This window comes from Aspergillus viridinutans (genome assembly GCF_018404265.1).
Source record: "Aspergillus viridinutans IFM 47045 DNA, scaffold_3, whole genome shotgun sequence".
Taxonomy (NCBI): Eukaryota; Fungi; Ascomycota; class Eurotiomycetes; order Eurotiales; family Aspergillaceae; genus Aspergillus; species Aspergillus viridinutans.
In genome coordinates this window covers 2,063,048-2,080,340 of record NW_025091219.1, presented here as the reverse complement: position 1 = coordinate 2,080,340, position 17,293 = coordinate 2,063,048, and the positions used below count along the sequence as shown (strand labels likewise).

General features: G+C 50.7%; 7 protein-coding genes across 7 annotated transcripts; 5 read left to right on the top strand and 2 right to left on the bottom strand.

The window, feature by feature from the left end:
* Window positions 1-1,867: 1,867 nt before the first annotated feature.
* On the top strand, window positions 1,868-5,932 carry Aspvir_005674 (peroxidase/cytochrome P450 family protein; the record flags this gene model as incomplete). Its single annotated transcript, XM_043268887.1, has 13 exons — window positions 1,868-2,287; window positions 2,359-2,456; window positions 2,514-2,755; window positions 2,809-3,013; window positions 3,068-3,208; window positions 3,271-3,361; window positions 3,414-3,744; window positions 3,808-4,151; window positions 4,209-4,741; window positions 4,797-5,211; window positions 5,273-5,512; window positions 5,571-5,850; window positions 5,907-5,932. 13 exons carry the CDS (start codon window positions 1,868-1,870, stop codon window positions 5,930-5,932), a joined length of 3,366 nt encoding a protein of 1,121 aa, XP_043124822.1.
* Window positions 5,933-6,286: 354 nt separating this feature from the next.
* On the top strand, window positions 6,287-6,965 carry Aspvir_005673 (dynactin subunit 5; the record flags this gene model as incomplete). Its single annotated transcript, XM_043268886.1, has 2 exons — window positions 6,287-6,325; window positions 6,384-6,965. The coding sequence occupies 2 exons, from the start codon at window positions 6,287-6,289 to the stop codon at window positions 6,963-6,965; spliced, it is 621 nt and encodes a 206-aa protein (XP_043124821.1).
* Window positions 6,966-7,198: 233 nt separating this feature from the next.
* On the bottom strand, window positions 7,199-9,587 carry ccg9 (putative trehalose synthase (Ccg-9); the record flags this gene model as incomplete). The annotated part of the gene is made up of 6 exons (XM_043268885.1): window positions 7,199-7,914; window positions 7,983-8,092; window positions 8,151-8,615; window positions 8,681-8,956; window positions 9,015-9,424; window positions 9,480-9,587. 6 exons carry the CDS (start codon window positions 9,585-9,587, stop codon window positions 7,199-7,201), a joined length of 2,085 nt encoding a protein of 694 aa, XP_043124820.1.
* Window positions 9,588-10,831: 1,244 nt separating this feature from the next.
* Window positions 10,832-11,643, top strand: Aspvir_005671 (ADP-ribosylation factor family protein; the record flags this gene model as incomplete). Its single annotated transcript, XM_043268884.1, has 5 exons — window positions 10,832-10,925; window positions 10,992-11,150; window positions 11,220-11,366; window positions 11,428-11,540; window positions 11,602-11,643. The coding sequence occupies 5 exons, from the start codon at window positions 10,832-10,834 to the stop codon at window positions 11,641-11,643; spliced, it is 555 nt and encodes a 184-aa protein (XP_043124819.1).
* A 1,035-nt stretch (window positions 11,644-12,678) lies between these two features.
* Aspvir_005670 (DUF2945 domain-containing protein) lies at window positions 12,679-13,033 on the top strand (the record flags this gene model as incomplete). The annotated part of the gene is made up of 3 exons (XM_043268883.1): window positions 12,679-12,727; window positions 12,790-12,902; window positions 12,965-13,033. The coding sequence occupies 3 exons, from the start codon at window positions 12,679-12,681 to the stop codon at window positions 13,031-13,033; spliced, it is 231 nt and encodes a 76-aa protein (XP_043124818.1).
* Window positions 13,034-13,690: 657 nt separating this feature from the next.
* Aspvir_005669 (cobalamin-independent methionine synthase II family protein) lies at window positions 13,691-15,020 on the bottom strand (the record flags this gene model as incomplete). The annotated part of the gene is made up of 3 exons (XM_043268882.1): window positions 13,691-14,262; window positions 14,325-14,741; window positions 14,804-15,020. 3 exons carry the CDS (start codon window positions 15,018-15,020, stop codon window positions 13,691-13,693), a joined length of 1,206 nt encoding a protein of 401 aa, XP_043124817.1.
* A 1,069-nt stretch (window positions 15,021-16,089) lies between these two features.
* Aspvir_005668 (F-box domain protein) lies at window positions 16,090-17,193 on the top strand (the record flags this gene model as incomplete). The annotated part of the gene is made up of 1 exon (XM_043268881.1): window positions 16,090-17,193. The coding sequence occupies one exon, from the start codon at window positions 16,090-16,092 to the stop codon at window positions 17,191-17,193; it is 1,104 nt and encodes a 367-aa protein (XP_043124816.1).
* Window positions 17,194-17,293: the final 100 nt, after the last annotated feature.

Here is a 17,293-nt window from a genome sequence, read left to right as displayed (position 1 = left end):
TCTATGTTGCTGATCATCCACTAGCTTGTCTTCACGGAAGGTGAAGCAAATACTCTTGGACAAAGAGGCGCTTTTATCACCCACTCCTCGCCGTCCTCGGGCTTTGGATCCTCTATCAGTCGCACTGGCATAATCGAACTCCTACAACAACTCCTTTGAACTCTTACTCATAATACATTTTACAACCAACAGTGCCGCATCAGAACTGTGGTCGGCGAGAAAATATTTTATTTCCAGTATCCCTTACTTTCCAGGATAAAGGACGGAAGACGGAAAGTGACAGGCATATTACTAAACCTTCCTACTGAGTGGCTGAGAGGCATAACCAATTGAGTACGTAGGTGTTGATGTTGGTCAGCTATCTATGTAGCTACAGGCCATCCTAGGTAGCGTGACGAGTCACACTAGTAGCTCTGTAGGTGTGACAAGTCTAGTCATGGTCTGTCCTAAATGAGAGTTCTCACCGCACTAAAAGTTTCGGGGGTGGGTAAGGTAGTCGATCCGATTTCGATTTCATTTCCGATCACCTGGGACTGACAAGAAATCTGCTGGAACCTATTTTTCTGCATCACTTTCATTATTCTTATTGCACAAAACTCATCATGACCAATCCCTAGATTCCAATGTCTCAACCTGCTTGATAGGTTTCATCTTCCCTTACATTGAGTAAAGGCTGGGGAGCATGAGGTTCACCCACATCATGATGTCAGTGCGCAATGAACAATGTAACCACGCTCAGCACAGAGCGTGCGTGTCTCGAAATCGAATCATAGTTGACGGACGATACTACCAGATTTGTCATACCACACCTGGCTACCAATAATAACACGATATTACAGTATTGTACTTCAAGCTTGCGCCGGATAATGTGAAATCCATTGGCAATGGGCAGCCGAGGTGGAGCAGACAGCAGTGAGCTATGAGCAGAACCCCGTCAAAGCCGAACTCGAGCTTTGGCGTTTATCATCATCTTGGCACCGATCTACTGCGTACTACGGCCGACAATCGCAATCTTCTGAATGATAATCGAGAACATTGTGGCTGGCACCAGGACCCGGCGATCTGCTGTATAAAAAAGACTACGAGGAAAGTCGGTAATGCATGGACCTCGTTGATTGGCTGTGAGTCGTCTTGCACTCTTCTCTTGCTGCTTCGGTTTTCCCCCATGCTTTTCCTCCCAATGCCTCGTTATGCAGCTTCTCCTTGGAATCTCCATTATTATTGGCAATTAGCAGGACTGACCTGTGGTATTTTGTAAATTATCAGCGTCTACACTCCACCGCTTGCAGAATCCGGCTTCTTGAGTCTTGACATTGATACCAAACTCTACGTAACATTATGAATCATTGATCCCATGCGAATCACACCCATTTATTCGAGCCCCGGCGGCGGCCGGCTGTCAAAGAGATGCACTTACTCGTCAAGCTGAATCACGTTCGTCACCTTGGTCCACATCCCTAGGTTCTCTTTGGTACACAGATCAAGGGTATCCACTCCTTCCAGCATGTTCAGCAGGCTATTTGCCGTCTGCTTGTCCCTGCGGGGTATGCGCTTGTGAGTATTACCATTTGATGGCCTAGTTTGCTAGGTTCTGAATATGGCTTAGATGGCGGTACCACAATATGATCTCTCTGGATCTCTCACTGCTCCTAGTCCAATTGATGCTCTCAATTGCAATTAGTGGATCGAATCCGCTCTGCTTGCTACGTTAATACACCATGTTCACTGCGTGGATCTGCGTTTAAATACATGGTTCCTTCCGAGCAGGCGGGTTGGAGCTCTGTTTCCCTGCTCTTACTTTTGTTGTAGTTTCTTTTTGCCTCCTTCACTGTGTTTCAGTTGATTCCATTCATACATAATTATCATAATGTTGCGGAGGTTCTCGTCGACCTTCAAGAAGAAGGGGGACCGCGAGTCCAAGCAGAATGGCACTGCGCCCAGCAGCAGCACAGCCGCCAACAGCAACAACTACAACGACAACAAGCGTCACTCCAAAATCTCTGCGGCGCACAAATCATCGTCTGATGACGATCGTAGTGAGAAGAAGGGCGATTCCGTCTCTCCTTTTGAGAAATACGCATCTGTCCTCCATGCTTCGCAAACTCCCATTCCCAACCAGTCTCGGGATGGCGCCTACCTCGAGCACGAACATACGACCAGCTTATTGCAGGATGCCAGGCATCTAGGCTTTAAGGATTTCAAGACCCTGAAGGATGTCATCGAGAGCAAACTTCCGGGGGGCCAGCTGATAGATGACAAGACCATGTTAATGGAGCGCATTATCCAGGTAAGATGACCCCGCTTATGACACAGGTCGACTGAACCCAGATACTGAAAACTATATGCTTCGACTCGTAGCTGGTCAGCAGACTTCCTCACAACTCAAAGCATCGCGAGGAGCTGACAAACGCTTTCCTTACTGAACTGTGGGATTCGCTGCCTCACCCTCCACTCTCGTGAGTTGGCGGACAACCTCCATTACTTGGTGGCGTTTGCTAAGAAATAATAATCAGATATATGGGAAATGACTATGCCTACCGCTCGGCAGATGGTTCCAACAATAACCCTACGCTCCCGTGGCTCGGAGCTGCGAACACCCCATATGCTCGGACGACCGCACCATTGATCATTCAGCCTGGTGGATTGCCTGACCCTGGCTTAGTTTTCGACACCCTCTTCGCTCGTCAGACCTTCAAGCCGCATCCAAACAAGGTGTCCAGTGTTTTCTTTGACTGGGCATCTCTCATTATCCACGGTAAGCTGCCCGAAATATGACGAGGTCGGTGAAAGATTCTAATGACAAAGCAGATATCTTCCAGACCGACTACCAAAACCCTAACGTGAACAAGACCTCAGGTTATCTGGACCTCTCCATCTTGTACGGTGACGTTCAGGAGGAGCAGAACCTGATCCGGACGTTCAAGGACGGGAAGTTGAAGCCCGACAGCTTCTCCGAGCCCCGTCTTCAGGCGTTCCCGGCCACGTGCTGTGTCCTAATGGTGATGCTCAACAGGTACATTTCCAACACTGATGTTTGGGAGGGTTCGCTAATTTGAACCGTTGCTAGATTCCATAACTATGCCGTGGAGCAACTAGCGGCAATTAACGAAAATGGCCGCTTCACCAAGCCCGCGGATAATCTCCCCGAAGACGAGGCTAAGAAGGCCTGGGCAAAGTACGATGAGGATCTCTTCCAGACAGGTCGACTGTACGCAAGCCTTTCTTCTGATCCTCTGTTATCGTGCGGTACCCCAGGCTAACGAATTATAGCATTACCTGCGGTCTTTACATCAACATCACTCTGTATGATTACCTGCGGACGATCGTCAACCTGAATAGAACCAATTCGACTTGGTGTCTTGTAAGTTGGCGCAGCTGGATACCAGGCAAAGCAGAAAACTAAACGTGAACAGGATCCCCGGGCTCAAATGGAGGGAAGCCGCACTACGCCAGCCGGTTTGGGTAATCAATGCTCCGTGGAGTTCAACCTGGCATACCGCTGGCACTCGGCTATTAGCGCCACCGATGAGAAGTGGACTGAAGATGTCTATGAGAGACTGATGGGAAAGCCCGCCTCGGAAGTCTCGATGACAGAGCTTCTCATGGGTCTAGGCAAGTATCAGGAGGAACTGCCCGAGGATCCATCCAAGCGCACATTCGCCAATCTGGAACGTCAAGACGATGGAAAATTCAAGGATGAGGACCTCGTCAACCTTTTGGCAAACGCTGTTGAGGACGTTGCCGGTGAGTCTGACAAACACCTCCGAGTTAAGAATCCGTGACTAACAGGAGCGTTCTGCATCAAAGGCTCTTTCGGCGCACGGAACGTTCCAAAGGTTCTGAAGAACGTTGAAATCTTGGGCATCATCCAGAGCCGGAAGTGGAATGTGGGCTCACTCAACGAGTTCCGAAAGTTCTTCAAATTGAAGCCCTACGAGACCTTTGAAGAGATCAACTCGGATCCAGACGTTGCGGAGTCCCTTCGAAGTCTGTACGACCATCCTGACTTTGTGGAACTCTATCCCGGAATTGTGGCTGAGGAGGCTAAGCAGCCCATGATCCCTGGTGTTGGAATTGCGCCTACCTATACTATTTCCCGGGCTGTTCTGTCTGACGCAGTGGCTCTTGTTCGTGGCGATCGTCACTACACGGTAAGTCTTCCGGCCTACTTGGGCTTTCCCTTGCAGCCGTCCTGACAGCTGTTGCAGATCGATTACAATCCGAGAAATCTCACCAACTGGGGCTATTCCGAGGTCAGATACGACCTCAGCGTCAACCAGGGCTGTGTCTTCTACAAGCTCGCCACCAGAGCGTTCCCCGACTGGTTCAAGCCTGACTCTATCTACGCTCACTACCCCATGACAATCCCCAGTGAGAATCGAAAGATCATGAAGGATCTGGGCAGGGAGTCTCACTACTCCTACGACCGTCCCCAGTACACGCCTCCTCGCGTAGACCTGGTGTCGTACTCTAACGCCAAGTTGGTCGCGGAGCAGCAGAACCAGTTCCGTGCCGCCTGGGACGACACCGTCGAGTTTGTGTTCGGAAAGGCCAGCAAGGAGTTCAAGCTATCTCAGGATAGTGCCTTTATCCAGAAGCACGCTGACGTTATGAGCAAGCTGCTTAACAAAGAAGAGTGGCACCGGAGCGTCAAGGAATTTTATGAAGATATCACCACGAAACTTCTCCAAGACAAGACAAGGAGATTCGGTGGCCTCAATCAAGTGGATATTACGAAGGAGTGAGTTTTTTTTCTTCCCAGTCCACGCTCAATAGGTCGCTAACTGAATTGACAGTGTTGGCAATCTTGCTCCAGTGATCTTCGCCTCGAACGTCTTCTCCCTCCCTCTGAGAAGCAAGGAGAACTCCCGCGGCATATACACGGAGCACGAAATGTTTAAGGTTCTAGCAACCTTGTATAACTGCCTCTACTTCGACATTGACAAGACCAAGTCCTTCCCTCTGCACCACGCGTCTCAGGCCGTTGGTGAGCCGCTGGGCAAAGCGCTCGAGGCCAATGTCAAGTCGCTTGGTGGTAGCAGTCTGCTTTCTGGTATTTTTGGTAGCTTCCGCGAGAACAACAATGCTCTCAAAGAGTACGGAGTGCACATGACCAAGCGGCTTTTGGAGAATGGTCTGGCGGCTCACGAGATTGCATGGGCGCAGATTCTGCCCACAGTGATTGCGATGGTCCCCGGCCAGGCCCAAGCAGTAAGTCCATCCTCCAATGATTGTGCACCTCGAGATAACTGACAAGTGATGATTGATTTAGTTCACTCAAATCATCGACTTTTACCTGTCGAAAGAAGGTAGCAAACATCTTCCAGAAATCCAACGCCTGGCCACACAAGACACGAAGGAGTCGGATGAGCAATTGCTGCGCTATTGCCTGGAGGCTGTCCGTCTCAATGACATCTCTGGATTGTACCGCCAGTCAGAGACTACACTCGCCGTGACCGATGAGGCCGGCGAGGTCACTCTTCAGCCTGGGGACAAGGTCTTTGTCAGCTTTGTACGTTCTGCACCCTTCCTGTTGTGCGATGCAGCCTCTTCTAACGCTCAACTATTAGGCCAAAGCCAATCGTGATGCAAGCGTCTTCCCTGACCCAGAGGAAGTGCGTCTGGATAGACCACTGGATTCCTACATCAGCCCCACTCTAGGACCACACGGCTTCCTCGGCAAGGAAACCAGCCACATTGCATTGACCGCCATGCTGCGCGCTGTCGGGCGTCTGAACAACCTTCGTGTCGCTCCTGGTGCTCAGGGACAGTTGAAGAAGATTCCTCAGGCCGGTGGCTACTCCGCTTACCTGCGGGAGGATTATGGCAGTTACTCTGTCTTCCCTACAAGTGAGTGTGCTCAGCTGCTCTTGACACAGTCCAATCTTGCTAACGCCTCTCTTCAGCTTTCCGTGTTCAGTACGATGCCTAAGCCGGCGATCGCTGCTCCATTGGCAGCTTTGTCTTGTAGCTGGTATAGATGGGGACGCCATGATTTAACACCTTGAAATACCTCTCGTTTTGATATTGTTGGATTGAGTTTATGGTCTAGTGTAGTATAGTAATGAATGTGCAATGCAACATAGTATTCAGTGTTGATAGTTGATACCGCCTTTGTATTCGTCCGATAAGCTACTCCGTATCTTATCGCAAACCAGTCATTCTTCACCGCCAACCAAAGGTAGGTAGTACATTGTAAACATTCATCTCTTCTTTATCTTTCACCGTACCTACGGTCCAACCAAATCCTCAAGCAGCGGGCCAGCCCACACAGGAAACCGCCAACATGCCCCCTAAACAAGCCAAGGGCGAGTACATCGAAACCGTACGTTTCGAACCCACCCACCGTCCCATAAACCAACTCTAACCGCAGCAACTGGCAGGACACCGGCAACAAAATCTCCCGCCGCTCCCAAATCCACGGAACGCAGCACATCATCCTGGGCGGCAAGACGGTCATCCAAGCAGACGCCGTCATCCGCGGGGACCTCTACCGTTCGTCGTCCTCGTCCACCTCCGCCTCTACGTCCGCCGACGGCACCGGCACCAGCCGCCCCTCGCAACCCTCGACGCCCTCCGTGGCCATCACAATAGGCCGATACAGCTACATCTCGCGGCAGGCGGTGCTGAGGCCGCCGTCGCGGCTGCACCGCGGGATGCACACGTTCTACCCGCTCAAGATCGGCGACCATGTGTTTGTCGGGGAGAGGGCGGTGGTGGAGGCGGCGACGGTGGGCAACCATGTGCATATTGGGCGGGAGGCGGTGGTGGGGAGTATGGCCATCCTGAAGGACTTTGCGTATGTGCTTGACGGGGCGGTGGTGCCGGCGGGCATGGTGGTGCCGAGCTGGTGTGTTGTTGGCGGGGCGCCGGCGAGGATTGTCGGGGAGGTTGGGGAGGGGTATGGGGTTGAGGGGGCGGACGGGGGGATGGCGAGGGAGAGGTATAGGATTGTTGGGAGGTAGATTTGGGCCTGATGCAATGGGGTGGCGCTTTGGGATGATGCTTGCTTTCTTTTGCTTATTATACCCCCTGATAGTTGTGTTGGCGAGTTTGCTATGTTCTTCAGATTTGTTCTTCTAGTATGAAATCGATTGAGGGTAGGATCTCAACAAGTATATGCACACAAGTTCACTAAACATCGCAGTCGTCTAGTTATCATACACAGGAGGAAAGTCCAACTTCACGGGATCATGGTTCAACCCATGTTCTCCACCTCAACTGCTCTGGTCAGCCGGCTCTCGTCGGGCTCATACGGGAAGCCCGCCTCTTCGCGCGCCATATCGTTGATGAACCGGCCATCGGGTTTGACAGGTTCGTGCTTGGTCATCTTGGACGCGAGGTAGAGCCAGTTCAACGCACCGCCGACGGTGCTTACTTCATCGCATACGTTCTTGGACCCGTAACGGCTCATCTCCACGTACAAGTCTTCATTCGCAAACAGCTTGAACAGGTGATCGGCCACGGCATCCGTGTCTCCAACGTCAACCAGGAAACCGTTCTTGAAATTCTCGACCTGCAGAGGGATGCCGCCCGCCCTGGCCGCAATGATAGGCGTTCCCTTATGAACAGCCTCCGAGACCTTAACTTCGAATCCTTCCCGCGTGGATAATTGCAAAGCCACTTTAGCTTTGGACATTAGCGCGTTCAGTACCTGGTCCGATGGTCCCAGTCGCATAACAGAGATTTGATCGATCAAGTAGGGGATATTATGCTCAATGTGAGACACAACAGCGTCGTAAATGAGCGAACCATCAGGGTCATCGATCGAGCCGTGTCCGCAAATCAACAACTTTGGAGGCTTCTTGCCAGGAAACGCGGCGGTCAGACGATTGTAGAATTTTTCGTAGGATTCCACTACATCAAAGATGCCCTTGGAAGGGTCAAAGCGGGCGATTTGGACGATGTACTCGTCTATCATTGTTAATGGAAAAGCTTTCAACTTGTCACAACGGGGACGAAGGAGAAAGACGCCGTCTTACCTTCAGGGACATTTATCACAGGCATGCCAGAGTTCCTGCAGGCGGCATTGAAGACGCGGCCATAATACGCCATATCCCAGTCCCGCATGTTTTTATTCAGGCCATCTAGCCTACAACAAAGTGTCAGTCAGTGATTTACTCCTACTGACAAAAGGCCTAAGGACTTACCAATCTGTGGTCGCTCCCATATAGCCCACAATCTCTTTAGGCACGTTCTTCGGTACGAATGAGCTCACCGGGTGAGAGATGAACAGGTCGGCCTGCTTGATCAGTTCCCACATCTTGCCCCATGCTTCTGCCTGAGGCGTGTCCGGCTTGGCAATCAGGTCGCTTCGGATCTGAATGTGGCTCCGGAAGATGACGGGTCTATCCGGCGCCATTTCCTTCGCGATGGGAATCAATGCTGGCATCTGAGGGTCGTCGATGATAATTACATCGGCGCCTCCTTCTGATGGGGGCCGTAACGGTCCTCCGGGGATCAACCAGTACCTCTTTGCGTTCTCCTGGATCCAGTCCGTGACCTTTGCCCAATCCTCCTCTGTGCACCGCTCTCCAGGGTTTGAGACACCTTGCAGAATGTTGTGGTTCGTCTTGGTAATACGGAAGACACCTGGTCGTGGTTTTGGTACGTACCTTGGGACACAATGTCAGCTGTTTCTGTGGTCGGGACGGTGGCTCCAAAATTGGCGATCACTCACCATTTAATATCAGTTCCCAATGAATAGGAAAACCTCACAAGAGCATGCCTCATGAGGGCTACACCTCCACCTTGAGGGGTGGCACTGAAGAAGGCTATCTTGACGTTCCTTTGCTTAAGGTCGGAAGCCCAATGCTCGACAGCACTCCACGTGCGAGGTCTGACCGTCTTCTTGAAATCGTCCAGATCGGTCAAGCGTACGTGAAAGGCCGTATCGACCTCGACCAAACCCAGAAACCCAACTTGCAGCAATGGGATGTTTTCGGGGCCAAAAAGTCTGGTGCGTGAGGTAAGTATGCTGACATGCAACAGCAGACAGGCAGTGTTTCCCTCACCTGACACATTTCCGTCCCATAGACTCAGCTTGTTCATCGAGCGATCTGGTCTCCCAGCCTGGATAGGTTGGAAGAAGCTGCTTGGACGGCTCATTCTCTTTCCGCTTCTCCTCTGGAAGCACCAGTGGTATGACGTCCAGCTCAGCCCATAGGCGCGAACAGAGACCTGGGCATGCCTCTTTGAGATGCTGTGGCATTGCCAATCCGATGAACTTTTCGAGGTGTTTCTCACTGAATTTCTGTAATTGGTGCACGACGAAGTCGCCGATCGCTTGAGAAAGAGGCTTATTGTCTTTTCGAGGGACTTTTTCTTGGATGAATTCAAGGAGGTACGTTGCGTCACGAATGGCCAGGGCGATGGTAGCAGGTCCGTCGTCGGTAAATAATACCGAGAGGCCGGCATAGACGGTCTAATCGAAGTTAGAACTGCAGAATTGACACCTGTCTGAATTAAACCATTCGTACCCCAGAAGGAGGCGCAGCCCATGAATTCTTCTTAAAATCGACAGAAAGACGACGCTGCTGGTGCACAGACGACCGCCGTCGGAAGGAGAGCGTCTCGTCGCTAGCCATGATGTTTGCGCAGATAACGGGTAACCAGTTATCAAGAAAGAACAGAGGGAATATAAAATGGTATTGACTAGTTGAAGTAAGCGAAATCCTCAGATATGGACTGATGAAGTGGCGTGTACGACCAATACTACGGACCAGTTGGTGACCTCACCGGTTCCGATCATGACGTACCTTATGGTGAGGAACAACCGGGTGCTGTTTTTAGCCGCAGCCTCGATGTGAGCTCGGGACATCCACGATAATCCATCTTTCAGGTCAGAGCAATCATTGGAGAGAGAGGCTTGATCCACGCGGTATATCCATTATCTTGATAGATCCCCGTCACCTGAAGCTGGGTTGGTTTCGGGACCATGGCGCATCACTTAGCTCCGCAAGAGGCAAAAGATCAGTCCATTAATCAGGGCGGAGAATCAGACAACTCCTGTTCACTCATTGTCTGATCCATGGATGATTCCGACGGAAGAGGTCCCTGACAGTGGCAGATGAACCGTTCGACAATAATGGAAGAACCCTCTCAACTCTTATCTCGATAATGCTCTGGGGTAAGTGGTAAACTACTAAGTAAGCAGCTGAAACGCTTGAATTGCTTGGCTGAATCCGACTCGTGGGGAGATCTGCTTAGTCACGGCCAACCCCTTTTATGGCCCCTCTCATCTCTATGGAAAGCCGGATACAGGGTCAACAAGGGAAATTGGGTCCAGGAGAAAGGAGATTATTTACTACTGTTAGGAGTTGACTAGCAGCTTGTCCAACTAGCTAGCTATCTAGACTAGCCCTCAAGCAAAGCAGCGCCGGTCTTTCTGTGGATCGTCGGGTTTTTTGTCTCCAAAAAGTCAATTTAACTCTTACAATCTTATTCTCACTCTCCTCGTTTCCTGCTGCCACGTTTGAAACAGCACAGGTGACCTGCTTTTTCCTACACCCCTCTCTGTACTCACAAGCAAGGTGCGCAATTCTCCATTCCCCAATACCCATGTGCCTGTCTTGTTTCCTTGCGTCTCTTCTGCAGATCTCATATTAACTTTTTACATTGTTTTGACAGGAGAACCCCAATTGACACAAAGACGCTCAGGGTCTCGACGGTTCCTACCTCTTTCCCCTCTCCTCTCCCCTCAATTGAAAGTGCAGGCTGTCGCGTCGGATTGCGACCGAGTCAAGTCCGGCATTGAGACGTACAGTCAAGGATCCTTGTTATCAACTGCTGTGTTGGTCGCGACTCCGACAGTCGCCTTACACTAGTCAATATGGGTGGACAAGTTTCGAAGATGCTGGGGAAGATATTCGGCACGAAGGAAATGCGGATTCTGATGCTGGGTTTGGATGCTGCTGGAAAGACCAGTGAGTTTTGGTAACGAAGAAGACTAAATGGAATTGCTTGGAAACTAACCGGCATCTCTACCGCAGCTATCCTCTACAAGCTAAAGCTCACGAATCAGGATGTCACCACCATTCCTACTGTCGGTTTCAACGTTGAGAGTGTCACCTACAAGAATGTCAAGTTCAACGTCTGGGATGTTGGTGGACAGGACAAGATCCGGCCTTTGTGGAGACACTACTACTCTGGTATGAAATGTCACGTTTGGTGCAAGATCTCATCAATTAGGGTCCTTACTGACGATCTGTGAATCGCAGGCACCCAAGGTCTGATCTTTGTCGTCGACTCAAGCGACACGGCCCGTATGGAAGAAGCTCGCTCGGAGCTTCATAAGATCATCAACGATCGCGAAATGAAGGACGCTCTGTTGCTTGTGTTTGCGAACAAGCAGGATGTTCCCGGCCGTAGGTTTTCCACAGAACTGATTGAACCAGGATGGACGCTGATTCGATCTCGATCTCGCAGATTTGAGCCCGGAAGAGGTCACCAACGCATTGCAGCTTACCAAGTTGAAGGACAAGCTGTGGTATGTGGCGCCCAGTGTTGCTACGGAGGGTACTGGGATCTTTGAGGGACTTGTAAGTGGCCGCTTCCCAATGTCAAACTGCTCGATCCAGCAAATAGCTAATGTTTCTGCAGGCCTGGCTTTCAAACAACGTCAAGACTCAGCCTCAGAAGTAATTTCATGCCCCAACGTCCACCGGATCGTACCATAACCAGAGGTATCTTCACACGGCCTCGTGTACAACATGCACCCTCCGTCAATTTGGTTCTAAGATTTCTTCGTTTCATGTCCGTTTTGATGACAGACGACGCAGCATTCCGACTTCCGCTCTTATGTGCCGCATGGTTTTTTTTCCGTCTTCCATTTTCGCTCTTCTATTTCCTTTTCCTCCATGATATCCCCCTCTGTTTCTGTGCGGGTCATTCATACATACCCTTTTACTAATAATTCTCCTGTCATCCTTTGTAACTCTGACTGTTCAAGCGCCATTCTTGTCGAATACAGCTGTTTCTGTGACTTTCCCTCTAGAAAGAACCCAAATAGAAGGCAGATTGGACCAGCACATACAATGGAAACTTAGCATACCTTTTTTTTTGCAATTTATCCTTTTGGTCTAATGTCTCATCTACACGTGATGACGATCGTTGAAGCAACATCGGCTTTGGTATCGGACCTGTTAGCACTCAATCATTGATCATCCCACCTGGGAATCCCTTCCGCCGCCTGCTGGCACGTTCAGCATGACGGAAGATCGATCCACCAACAGGGCTCACCAAGGGACACGGAGTAGAGCTCCCAACCTGTCGGTAAGAATGCTTGGATCATTTCCGGTGATCCAATGCATCGTCAAAATTACGTCGATCCCGTAGGATGCAAGCAACGCCAACATCTCTTCCTCATAGAGTTTCTACGGATACCAGATATGTTGACTTGGACAACAGGATCAATTCTCTCGGGAGTGCACGCCAACTATCAGTAGGATCAGAAACATGTCAACCTGACGCAGAAAGGTGGCGCAACGGACCAAACGTCCACAGAAAACAAAATGGCCACACGACACATAAATAGCACGCTGGACTCGGGCTCCGCCGGCTCGAAGATTTTCTCTTGTTTTGGAGATTTGGATTATATCGATCTGTTTCAGTGATTATCGGTACAAGTCAAGTCAAGCACAAACAAGCATCTAAGGTACATCAACTCCACCGGTCACAATGCCCGATTACAGAAAAGGAGAAAAAGTCCGCTACAAGCCTGTTGGAGGTATGCCCATTCCTCAGTTCAACAGATCAAATGGAGGGAGATAGCTAAGCTCATTCGACCAGGCCCCGAGTCCAAAACCTCCGAGGCTGTCGGCATCATTCGCGAGGTCTCCACTAAGCCAACTCAAATGACGGGTCGCAATGTAGCTGCTTCGGAAGACGAGCCACGGTACACGGTGGGTTACTCCCTTTTTCAGTGATGGGTTGCTGCGAAGCTGACGCTGACTTGGGGTGATAGATTGAGAATGCGCGTACGCATAAGCAGTCGGCTATCAAAGAGTCGAATATCTTGGGGCCTGAAGAGTAGGATGGTCGATGGTGATGGTCGAGGACGGTTGGATAGACGAGGAAGAGCGGAGAAGGCAATGGTGTGTTTCTGGTCGATGAATGATCACTTGATTTTTCTGGCCTAGGCAGATATGGGGTAGAAATGGATGGATTGCCTGATACTTGCTTTATCGAATGCTTGAAACAAGCATGCAGTAAGCCGTAGTTTTGGTATGCCAGGTCCGAGCTTTGTCTAGGCAGTGTAGCTAAATGTAAATATACCGGCCGTGACATAAGTACGGGTTTCTATGCTGACAATATATCTACCCTTCTTGGCTGAGACTCTAAATGCAACATAACCAGAACTAATAGCTTGGCTGCATGGAGTTAGCATCTCATGCGGATATATTAAGCCCCAAGGTACTTTACTTATTGGCCACCTTGTCTCGGGGGGAGATAAATCATTTTTCAACGACACTACAATTAGGCTTCTGGAGAGAATGATGATGCTTTCATGTTAGTATAATATTTTATATACAAGAATCATACGTTAAGTGGTATTCTCGTTACTCATTACATCGTTTGGACCTTCATCCTTAACTATGCCTCTCTATCCGTCTCATTGTTGAAAATAGACCAATGAAGAGAAAGCATCTGCAGCATTCCCATCCCCCAAATATCGATTGATGGCCATGCTTCACAGCTCACCGGGCCAAATATCATTAGCAATTTCGCGGACAAGCTTCAGCTTGTTGATCATGCCATCCCAGTCAATCGCGTTACCCTCACGGTGACTGGCAAAACCACACTGGGGGCTGACGCCAACTTGCTTGAGGGCCTCTTCAACGCTGATGTTGTTGCCCTCGGCAATGAACTTGGCGGCGTCGTGGACGCGCTTCTTCATCTCCTCCTTGTCCTCGAGCTCGGGGAACTTGCTGGTCACAACGCCCAAGATGACGTTCTTGTGGCGAGGCAGCTCCTTCAGAGGCTCGAAGCCACCGGCACGGGGGGTGTCGTACTCGAGGTAGTAGGTGTCGACGTTGAGCTCCTTGAACAGCTTGGTAGCGATGCGGTCATAGCCACCCTCGGAGAAGTGACGGCTACCAACGAAGTTACCGCGACAGATGTGAACACCGACGTGGAAATCGGCAGGACGCTTGGACAGCAATTCGTTGTATTGCTTGATGTACTTTTCAAAGGTCTCGTCGGCAGTGGCCGTGTTCAGAGGATCAGCCTCCCAGCCCTCCAGCATCTTCTCCGAGCAGAAGTCTGGTGCCTGGGTTAGTATGTCTCCTGTCCAGTCAAAGCCATGCGATATCCAGGGTTCTTACAAGCAAGGTTAGGGTCGTCGAACTGGACGTTTCTGCAGCCAGCGTCGTACAGGATTTGCAATTCCTCCTGGTAGGCTTTGGCGATATCGCTCAGGTACTCGTCCTCGGTACTGTACACATCCTTGGGGAAAGCCTTGCCGTTCTTGTAACGGAGGTGGTACCAGTTGGGAGCAGCAAGGGTGAGCTTCACGTTCTTGACCTCCTCGGGGGCCACCAGGCTAGCCAAGCGCTTGAACTGGTCGACATATGTGCTGCCAACGTGCTTGATCTTGCCGGTACAGATGACAGTCTCACCAGGCTTGTGGCCCGCTTCCAGGAATGCAGCTACATCAGGAGCATAGGGGCGGAAGATATCCGCGTCAAAGTCGGTAACCTCCTCGAAGCCCTCGAGGCCCGGGAAGAAACTACCCCAGAACACTGCATGGGAAATCGGATCAGCTTAACCTCCATGTGAATATCCGCAAGCCAGGAAGCCTTACTGTGTCTGCAGTATTCTCCATCAGAAAGAGCGGGATAGCCCAGCTTCTTCTGGGTCTCGACAATATCCTTGATATCCCTCTCCTCGATAGCCTTGAGCTCGGCCGCAGAAGCCTGTCCCTTCTCGAACGCTGTCTTGACTTTCAGGAGCTCCTCGGTCCGGAGGAGAGAGCCAAGGTGCTCGGCACGGAAGGGCGGGTTACGGTGAAGCTGAGCCATGGCGAGTATACAGAATCTTACTGGGAGTTGCTGTCGCCACCAGAACTATGAGCTTAACAGAGACGAGAAGCAACAAACACGAGGATGTTTCGAGGAAAGGAAGAGTTCAAATTCTGTACTCTCGGTGAGGGGGCAAATTGACCCCATCCCCCAGCAAAGGGGGCTCTGCAAGGACGATCCATGTTTTCAATTTGCCGGTTCTTCAGTCATGCTCAGGCGTGCCGATGACATCCACCTCACGATTCTCAGCCCCACATATTGTGAGTCTCTCCACATCTTGAAGGTCAGAGCCCGATGTCGCTGAACAGCATGAGGTTCCATTATTGCAGCCAAAGGATCTGGTTCTATGGAAGTACTTGAGTGATGCGGAGGGGCGCATGGAAGCTCGTCGTCCGCCAGTTCTTCTTCTACATTGAGCGATCATAAAGCAAGGTATAGCTCATGTAATCTGGCCGAGATATTCCCATATTCTTGTCGTGTGGGATTTGGTAAATGTATATTCTCCTCTCTTCCTAGCTCCTAGTCCTACCATGTCAAGCATTGCGGAGACAGGCTCCACAGAGGCACAAAGGGGTTTTACCGATGGCTGAGGAGAAGCTGTACGTAGTAGTCTAGATAGGAGAGCCCGGATATATTGTACGCGACTACGAGATTCTACTAATAATTGGAAAGTGGGGAATTTCCACTGATGAAGTTCGACTTCGTGAGAACAGACTCAGAGATCGACCTTTTCCATCCAGTTATCATGGTGAGAGTGTACGGTAGCTGTACTTGTGGTATGTAAGTGGGGATCATTCGGCACTTGGTCCTTTTGTCTTCCCGAGAGACTGTCTGTCATCCCCACTCTCACCGCCTCCACGGTTCACTTGAATAGCTTCTCGACGACCAACTCGCTTTCGAGCTACATCTAGCTACGACCGGCCTGACAGCTCATTTCATCCAATCCGCATGAAGATATGACAGTTTCACGCAAGTCGCGGGATCCGTCGTCATGTGAAGCTCACTGAGGCCACTGAGCGCTAACGCTAACTCCATAGTATCTCAGCAACCCGGAGCATCAACCACTTCAATGTCCGCAGAGACTTCGCCATTCGAGTCGCTACCGAATGAGCTAATTGATCAAATACTGTCCAACCTTGCTACTGATCCTCCTTCCTTGTCCCGTTTCGACCAGCCCCCGTGCGTCCGTATAGTCAAATCTGCCACCCGTGACCTCAAAAATCTATCGCGGACCTCCACTCGCTTCCTAGAGGTCACGCGGCCGAGGTTGTTCGCACATGTCTGCTTTGATATCAGTGAGGGAGAAAGCTTTCTACAGTTCATCCAGAAATGGGATCTGTGTCGAAACGTGACGTCCATCCTGGCGCGGGGAAATACCGGTTCGGATCCTCAGGACGACCCTTCATGGTGGCGTAGGATTCTGCACCACCTCGATCCTCTGCGAATCACTCTTTTGGCACCGCCGTCGTTTATCGGAGCGACGCTAGGAACCAAGATTATGGATGGACATAACTGGGCTTTCCAGATCTCGCTGCAAGAACTGCAATTGGAGAGGACAGAACGGCAGATAGCACCACCTCCGGTCTCGCATGTCGAGGCATGCTCGGGTCTTCTAGCAGCTCGGGAGTGGTCATCGCTGCAGTTTAACGAGTCCTCGTCTTTGAAGGCGTATAACCATTATGAGTATTTTCTCTTCCAGGTCCCTTCTGTGTTTAATAAATGGGGCTCGTTGTCCCGATCCCATCCAGAGGGTGTCTCTTTATCTCTCTCGCTCAACAAGTTGACAGCATTCCATTACGCTGCGGTTTTTCCGTTCTACAACCATGTCAAACTAGTGCTGGATTCTGTGAAGTTGATGACAGGTCTGCGCTCGCTCAGTGTACGATTGGCACCGTGCTTGAATGACAAGGCCACAGAGTTGGAGCAGAGGGGATCTATGGATCCAAGCGATCCGTGGATGGAGCTTGCGACGGGCTATACTTTAGTTGCGCATGCAGTTCGGGACTTGGGAAACAGACGTCTTGTACATTTCTGCGCATGCGACTACGAGTCCGATGCCCTTCGGCCAGAACTTTCTATTATATTAGCAGATGTTCTGGGTGACAGTGAATGGGCCCATGACGGACATGGGAACTGGGTTAGAGGAGCAAAACGTGACCGGGTCAGTCTATAGGCGACTTTACGTATGCGTAGCGCTTTGCGTCTTATAGTGCATATTCCAATTCATTGATTTCGGAGCCTCAGGCATCGAGAACTCTGCCACTACCGTAACC